The sequence below is a fragment of the Calidris pugnax genome, unplaced genomic scaffold (assembly GCF_001431845.1).
Source record: "Calidris pugnax isolate Ruff unplaced genomic scaffold, ASM143184v1 scaffold901, whole genome shotgun sequence".
In the NCBI taxonomy this organism is placed as follows: domain Eukaryota; kingdom Metazoa; phylum Chordata; class Aves; order Charadriiformes; family Scolopacidae; genus Calidris; species Calidris pugnax.
Window position 1 is genome coordinate 18,693 of NW_015091635.1, and position 7,586 is coordinate 26,278.

Below are 7,586 nucleotides of genomic sequence, written 5' to 3' on the forward strand. Positions count from 1 at the left end.
GCGGCGGAGAGGGGAGGAGGCGGGGGGCAGCGAGGCGCGGGCGGCGGAGCGGCGGGATGCGGCGGGGCCGGGGCGCAGGGCTGGCGGGGCTGGCCGCGCTGCTCCTGGGTGCGTGGGGCTGGCGGCGGGATGTTGCGGGCGCCGAACAGTGGGCTGTGTGAGATCAGCGCTGGCCCCGGGACTCGCCTGTGGCCCTCCTGCTCCTTGTCGAACCTTATTCTCCTTCTGTTCTTCTTTCTCCAGACATCTCTTCTGCCCTCAATTAAGTCATTTACTCCCAGCTGACCTGTCTCTGTTACTCCATTTCTTTATCCATCCATCCATCCATCCATCCATTTCTTTCAGCCCGTCTCTTTTCCTCATTCCTTTCTCCTCTTCTTCACTTTCTCCTTCCTAACTTTCCTCATAACTTTCTTGTCTCCCACCCACCACTCTCAGAGAAATTGTGTCTCCAGACATTGTTCTCAGAACATATCCCCATCATCCATTAACTGTCTTCATCTTCTGCTGAATCAAAGTGATTCTTTTCTTCTTTTCTTCTCGGTAGTAGCCGCATGCAGAGCCCAGGTGCAGCAGGAGCCATCGGCAGAGACCAACGAGGGCATTGCCATCAACATCAACTGCTCACACCCCGACATAAAGATAACCCACTTCATCCACTGGTATCGTCGGCTCCCGGGCCGAGGACCTACATTCCTTGTGAGCAGTCTCAAACAGTCAAAAGAACTTCGGGACCCGCCGGGTTGGCTGCGGGTGGCGGCAGACCGCCGGTCCAGCGCCCTGCGGCTCGACCGGCCCCGGCGCGGGGACGCGGCGGTGTATTACTGCGCCCTGCGAGACACGGGGAGAGGAGCCGGGGCTGCGGCCCAAGGTCCATTGCAACAAACCAGAAATGTATGTAAGAGCTGCTACAAATTCCCTTCTCTGTGGCCTACCACCTGCTCCTCAGCCCTGGCAGGGCCAGACCTTCACCTGGGGTGACGTGGTGACCTTGCCTTGCAGCAGTGGTTGATTTGTTCCTCTGATACCAATGGAGAGAAAGTATTCACCTCAGAACACCTTTGGATCCTCCCTCTTGCCTAAGAAGCTTCTGGACATGACAAAGGTCTTTCAAACAGGGGAGTATGTTTTCCCAAAGGAAGCACAAACACAATCAAGCAGGGGAACCTCCCCAGGTGGCACATGGTTCTGCTTGTCTTTGTCTGCTCCATCTATCACCTAATCGTAGTGGGAATAGCCTCATCATTGTCACAGTGGAGAGTGAGCAGCCCTGGAGGTTCCTGAGTTAGTTCTTCCTTGGCAGGCTTTCCTTCTTGGAGATCTGCTGTGCCACCACCCTAGATGCTGGAGACATTCCATCCTTTGCTTTCCTTTTCCCACTTCCTATGCATGACTCAGTTCCTGATCCTCTCAGCCATGTCCTTTGATCATTCTGTCACCATATGCAAGGTGCTCAGTGAAAAAAACATTATCATGACCAAGAAATTCTACTTCCTACCATCACTGAGAGAACGGTCAGTGGGCTTTGTGGTCATCTTGTCCCAGATGGCTCTGCTGCTGCAGTGTCCTTTCTGCACCAAGAAGGTTGTTGACCATTTCTACTGTGATGCTGGGCAAGCATGATCACGGCATGTTGGGTTTGTGTTGACCTTGGCTGGCTGTCAGGTGCCCACCAAGCTGCTCTGTCTCTCCTCCTCCTCAAGATGACAAGGGAGAGAAAACAAGATGAAAGGCTCATGGGTTGAGATAAGAACAGGAGATCACTCAGCCCCTCACCGTCACAGGCAATGTAGACTCAACTTGGGGAAATTAATTTAATGTATTGACAATCAAATCATAGTTGGATAATAAGAAATAAGAACAAACCTGAAAACACTTTCCCCCCACCCCTCCCTTCTATCAGGATCAACTTCACTCCCAACTTCTCTACTTCGTCCTCCCAAGTGTCTCAGGGGGATGAGGAACCGGGGGTGTATTCAGTTCATAACGCACTACCTCTGATGCTCCTTCCTCCTCATGCCCTTCCCCTGTTCCAATGTGGGGTCCTTCCCATGGGATACAGTCCTTCATGAACCTCTCCAACACAGTCTCATAGACTGCAGTTCTTCACAAACTGCTCCAGCATGGGTCCTTTCCACAGGCTCCAGCCCTTCAGGAACAGACTGCTCCAGTGTGGGTCTCTGACAGGCCCACAGGTTTCTGCCAGAAAACCTGCTCCAGTGTGGGATGTCCATGGGGCCACAGGCCCTGCAAGGAGCGTGCTCCACTGTGTGGTCTCCATGGGGTCACAGCTTCCTTTATGGCACATGTGGCATGGGGTCCTCCATGAGCTGCAGGTGGCACCATTAACCACAGGCTGCAGTGGGACACCCTGCATTGCCATGGTCTTCACTGTAAACTACAGGGGAATCTCTGCTCTGGTGCTGGAACACCTCCTCCCACTCCTTCTTCACTGACCTTGGTGCCTGCAAGGCTGTTTCTCTCACATATTCTCACTCTCCTCCTCCACATGCTCTTGTGCAACCATTTTAAACATCTTAAATATGTTAAACGGAGGTCCTACCACCATTGCTGACTGGCTCAGCATTGGCCAATGGTGAATCTGTCTCGGAGCTGGTTAGAACTGGCTCCGTCCAATGTGGAGGGGCAACTTTTGTCATCTTCTCACAGAAGCCACCCCTGTAGCCTCCCTGCTACTAAAACCTTTTTCCCATAAATCAAATATGTTCCACCCCTCACCTCTGTGAATCACGTGTTTAAGAATTCTTGTTAATATATGCATTCACCACACAATCTACAGTGTTCAGAACCTTCACTTACCTCAGCAAAAAGAAATCCTCACACCAAAATCAACACCGTGACAACACCCACTAAGGCGGGCAATTTACACACAATCCACCCCTCGTCCCTTCACAACAATTACAACAGCAGAAATTCCCCACAATCATTCTTCTCTCTGCTCTCTAGCAATGTTCAGTCCATGTTCCAAGGTTCCTCAGAGTTCAGCTTTAGGGCCAGTGCTCTTTAATGGTTAATGATCTGGGGGCAGGAATCAAATATACCTGGGGCCAGTGCTCTTTAATGGTTTTATAAATGATCTGGGGGCAGGAATCAAATATACCTTAAGTTTGCTGACAATATTGAACCATGACGAGCTGTGGACTGCCTTGAGATTAGAGATGCCTTGCAGAGAGATCTGGATAGACCAGAAAGCTGGGCACTCACCAGCCATGTGAAATGTAACAAGACCAAGTGCCGGATTCTCCACCCGGGACAGGGTAATCCTGGTTATTCACACAAAGCGGGGGATGAGAGGCTGGAGAGCAGCCCCACAGAAAGAGATCAGAGGGTTTGGGTTGATGGCAACTTGAATATGAGTCAACAGTGTGCCCTGGCAGCCAAAGAGCCAACAGTGTGCTGGGGTGCATCAAGCCCAGCATAGCCAGCTGGAAGTGGGATGTGATTGTCCCACTCTACACTGCACTGGTGTGTCCCCACCTCGAGTACTGTGTGCAGTTTTGGCTGCCTCAAGTTAAGAAGGACACAGAACTATTCGAGTGTGTCCAGAGAAGGGTGATCAAGATGGTGAAAGGTCTCGAGGGCAACACTTCTGAGGAGTGGCTGAGGTCACTTGGTTTGTTCAGCTTGGAGAAGAGAAGGCTGAGGAGTGACCCCATCACAGTCCACAACTTCCTCCAGAGGGGCAGTGGAGGAGCAGGTGGTGATCTCCTCTTTCTGGTGACCGGTGATAGGACACGTAGAAACAGTGGGAAGCTGCATCAGAGAAGTTCAGATTGAACATTAGGAGAAGGTTCTTCACTGAGAGGGAGACTGGACACTGGAACAAGCTCCCCGGGGAAGTGGTCCTGTCAGAGTTGAAGGAGCATATGGATATAGCTCTTAGTTGTATGGTAGTCCTGCAGGGAGCAGGGAGTTGGACTCAAGGATCCTTATGGGTCCCTTCCAACTGGAGATATTCTAAGATTCTATGGCACATCAATACACGTAAAACCACATGTGCATGCACAGCTAGTTCCACAGGAAATCCTGCGCGTGCACACACACACACACACATTCACCCCTGAGACTTTCCTATAAATATTTGTACACATTGATAAGGTCCCCTCTCAGTCTTCTCTTCTCCAGGCTGCACAGGCCCAGGTCTCTCAGCCTTTCCTCATAAGAGAGGTATTCTTGAGGCCCAGAACTGGCCCAGAACTGGCCCTCAATACTTGCCCTTCTGGCCCTGCACGGCTACTGAGGGGCCCAGAACTGGCCCTCAATACTTGCCCTTCTGGCCCTGCACGGCTCCAGCAGCCAGACAGGGACTTTCAGGCTGGCTGAGTACAGGATGAGTTAGGGTTCTGTGGGACCTCTTACAGTCCCTTCATGGCATTTCTGGGCATTTCTACTGTTCCTGAGGACAGGGTTCTTCTCAGATCCATCCCTCTCATGTCCCAGGTCCCTGAGGCACTGGTTATTTCAGGAAGCTGATTTGCAACACTGCCTTCTTAGGTCCAACCTTCTGTCTGTCCTACACCTGTGCTCTGTGAGTCCAAAGCAGGTGGGAAATGTCATGCCAGGTCCATGCTTTCTCTGTGTCAGTACTTTTGACATGCACAGCATCACGGTAGTACTGGTGCCACAGGGAACGTCCAGCTGTGGGCAATCCCACAAGAAGGCTGTGCAATCAGAAGGAGCAATGCTCTCAGTGGCAGGTGAGGAGAGGGCAACCCCAGGGTGCTGAGCCCACCGAGATCTCCTCTCTCTCTCCCATCCTTACGATCGCATGCCTTGAAGGACATTTTCGTGTCCCCAAATGCCAGTGAAGGGGGAAAGGGGGGGAGGAGGGGGGATGTTGAGGAAACATATATGGGGACAAAGGCATTTCAGTCCTGTTCTCCTCGGTGCCATCCCTGTCCCGTGCTGCCCACCCCAGACTTGCCTCTTCCGCGGGCCGCAGCCCCGAGGAGAGCCCGGCTCTCGCACCCCGAGCCTCCCCTCCGCACCCAGGGACGGCCCGGGCGAGCCCCCGAGCGGCGCCGGCGCAGGGCTGAGCCCCGGGGCGGAGCTGGCGGCGGCGGAGAGGAGAGGAGGCGTCGGAGAGGAGGCGCGGCGGGCGGAGCAGAGAGCCGGGGCTGGCGGGGGGCAGCGAGGCGCGGGCGGCGGAGCGGCGGGATGCGGCGGGGCCGGGGCGCAGGGCTGGCGGGGCTGGCCGCGCTGCTCCTGGGTGCGTGGGGCTGGCGGCGGTGGATGGGGGCCGGGGCTGTGCCCGGGCTCTTCCCCGGGGAGCCCAGCGACGACTCTTCCCTCTCCTGCCTCAACAGGTCTTTCCCCCTCCTGCTGCTCTGCCATCTTTGTGCCCCTTTCAAAACCCTCCAAGTCTCCTCCCGCAGTTCTCCCAGTTTCTTCACCACCTCTTTCGGTACAAGCCTGCTTGCGTGTACACCTGATTTTTCATGCAGCCTCTCTTTCCTCTCTGCATTCCACAGTTCTTATCGCCCTGAATATGGCCCTCTGTCCTTCACTGTAACAACTCCTCTCACTGTCTACTCTTCCTCTCTCCACTCACCCATCTTCTGACCCATCTCTCCAGGCATCTACCATCCTTCAACTCTCTTCCTACTCTCTGAGAATCCTCTCTCTTCTTGCCCTCTGCCTCTCTCATAACTGTAGGCATGTTTGCTTTTCTTCATTGTGCTGTTACTCTATACAACCACTCATACCCCTGTGCATTCTTCATTTCATATTCTTCTGAATTCAGCCCTCCATCCTTCCCTGTAACACACTCAACTTTCCTTTCCCTTCTGCCTCTCATCGTTCATCCATCCATCCATGCACCTGACTCTCATTCTATCTCTCTGTGCAACACTTTCTATTGCCCCCCAGACTGCCCCCCCCCTTCTCTACACACCTACATCAGGATGATTCTACTTCCCTGATGATGAACACCTTGTCCCCATTTCTTCTGCTCTGTATCCAAGTCCCACTTTCTAATGATTTCTTCTGGAAAAGAGCCATCAGAGCTGGGTGATCTCAGTTGATTTTTCGCATTTCCTTCTCCTTTCTCTCCAGTGGCTGCAGGCAGAGCCCAGGTGCAGCAGGAGCCATCAGCAGAGACCACGGAGGGCACCACCATCAGCATCAACTGCTCTCACCCCAACAAAAAGACCACGGATTTCATCTGCTGGTACCGTCGGCTCCCGGGCCGAGGACCCACATTCCTCGTGAGCAGTTTCAAAGACGCCAAAGATCTGCGGTCCCCGCCGGGGCAGCTGCGGGTGGCGGCAGACGGCCGGTCCAGCGCCCTGCGGCTCGACCGGCCCCGGCGCGGGGACGCGGCGGTGTATTACTGCGCCCTGGGAGACACGGGGAGAGGAGCCGGGGCTGCGGCCGGGCAGGAACCGCGGCGGGCGGGGCCGGGCGTGTGTGTCGGGGCCGGGGGGACAGCCCCGGGCGTTCTGGCCCTGCACGGCTCCAGCAGCCAGACAGGGACTTTCAGGCTGGCTGAGTACAGGATGAGTTAGGGTTCTGTGGGACCTCTTACAGTCCCTTCATGGCATTTCTGGGCATTTCTACTGTTCCTGAGGACAGGGTTCTTCTCAGATCCATCCCTCTCATGTCCCAGGTCCCTGAGGCACTGGTTATTTCAGGAAGCTGATTTGCAACACTGCCTTCTTAGGTCCAACCTTCTGTCTGTCCTACACCTGTGCTCTGTGAGTCCAAAGCAGGTGGGAAATGTCATGCCAGGTCCATGCTTTCTCTGTGTCAGTACTTTTGACATGCACAGCATCACGGTAGTACTGGTGCCACAGGGAACGTCCAGCTGTGGGCAATCCCACAAGAAGGCTGTGCAATCAGAAGGAGCAATGCTCTCAGTGGCAGGTGAGGAGAGGGCAACCCCAGGGTGCTGAGCCCACCGAGATCTCCTCTCTCTCTCCCATCCTTACGATCGCATGCCTTGAAGGACATTTTCGTGTCCCCAAATGCCAGTGAAGGGGGAAAGGGGGGGAGGAGGGGGGATGTTGAGGAAACATATATGGGGACAAAGGCATTTCAGTCCTGTTCTCCTCGGTGCCATCCCTGTCCCGTGCTGCCCACCCCAGACTTGCCTCTTCCGCGGGCCGCAGCCCCGAGGAGAGCCCGGCTCTCGCACCCCGAGCCTCCCCTCCGCACCCAGGGACGGCCCGGGCGAGCCCCCGAGCGGCGCCGGCGCAGGGCTGAGCCCCGGGGCGGAGCTGGCGGCGGCGGAGAGGAGAGGAGGCGTCGGAGAGGAGGCGCGGCGGGCGGAGCAGAGAGCCGGGGCTGGCGGGGGGCAGCGAGGCGCGGGCGGCGGAGCGGCGGGATGCGGCGGGGCCGGGGCGCAGGGCTGGCGGGGCTGGCCGCGCTGCTCCTGGGTGCGTGGGGCTGGCGGATGGTCCCGGGCGGACGGGCGAGCCAGGGCTGAGTCTCGGGTTGCCCCGGCTGGTCCCTCTTCGCTGCCATCCCCTCTGGCTTCTTCACGGACCTCTCTCCTCGAACCATCCTCCCGTCCATCTCTCCCTCTCACCCATCACACATTCCATAGGAAAGCTCATCGCTCTGGT

At 55.8% G+C, this 7,586-nt stretch overlaps 1 gene segment (V, D, J or C); it reads left to right on the forward strand.

Moving 5' to 3' along the window:
* Window positions 1-6,071: 6,071 nt before the first annotated feature.
* Window positions 6,072-6,522, forward strand: LOC106899904 (the record flags this gene model as incomplete). The annotated part of the segment is given in 1 exon segment: window positions 6,072-6,522. A coding segment is annotated over 1 exon segment (451 nt), but the record flags the coding sequence as incomplete, so codon positions are not given.
* Between the last annotated feature and the right edge of the window lie 1,064 nt (window positions 6,523-7,586).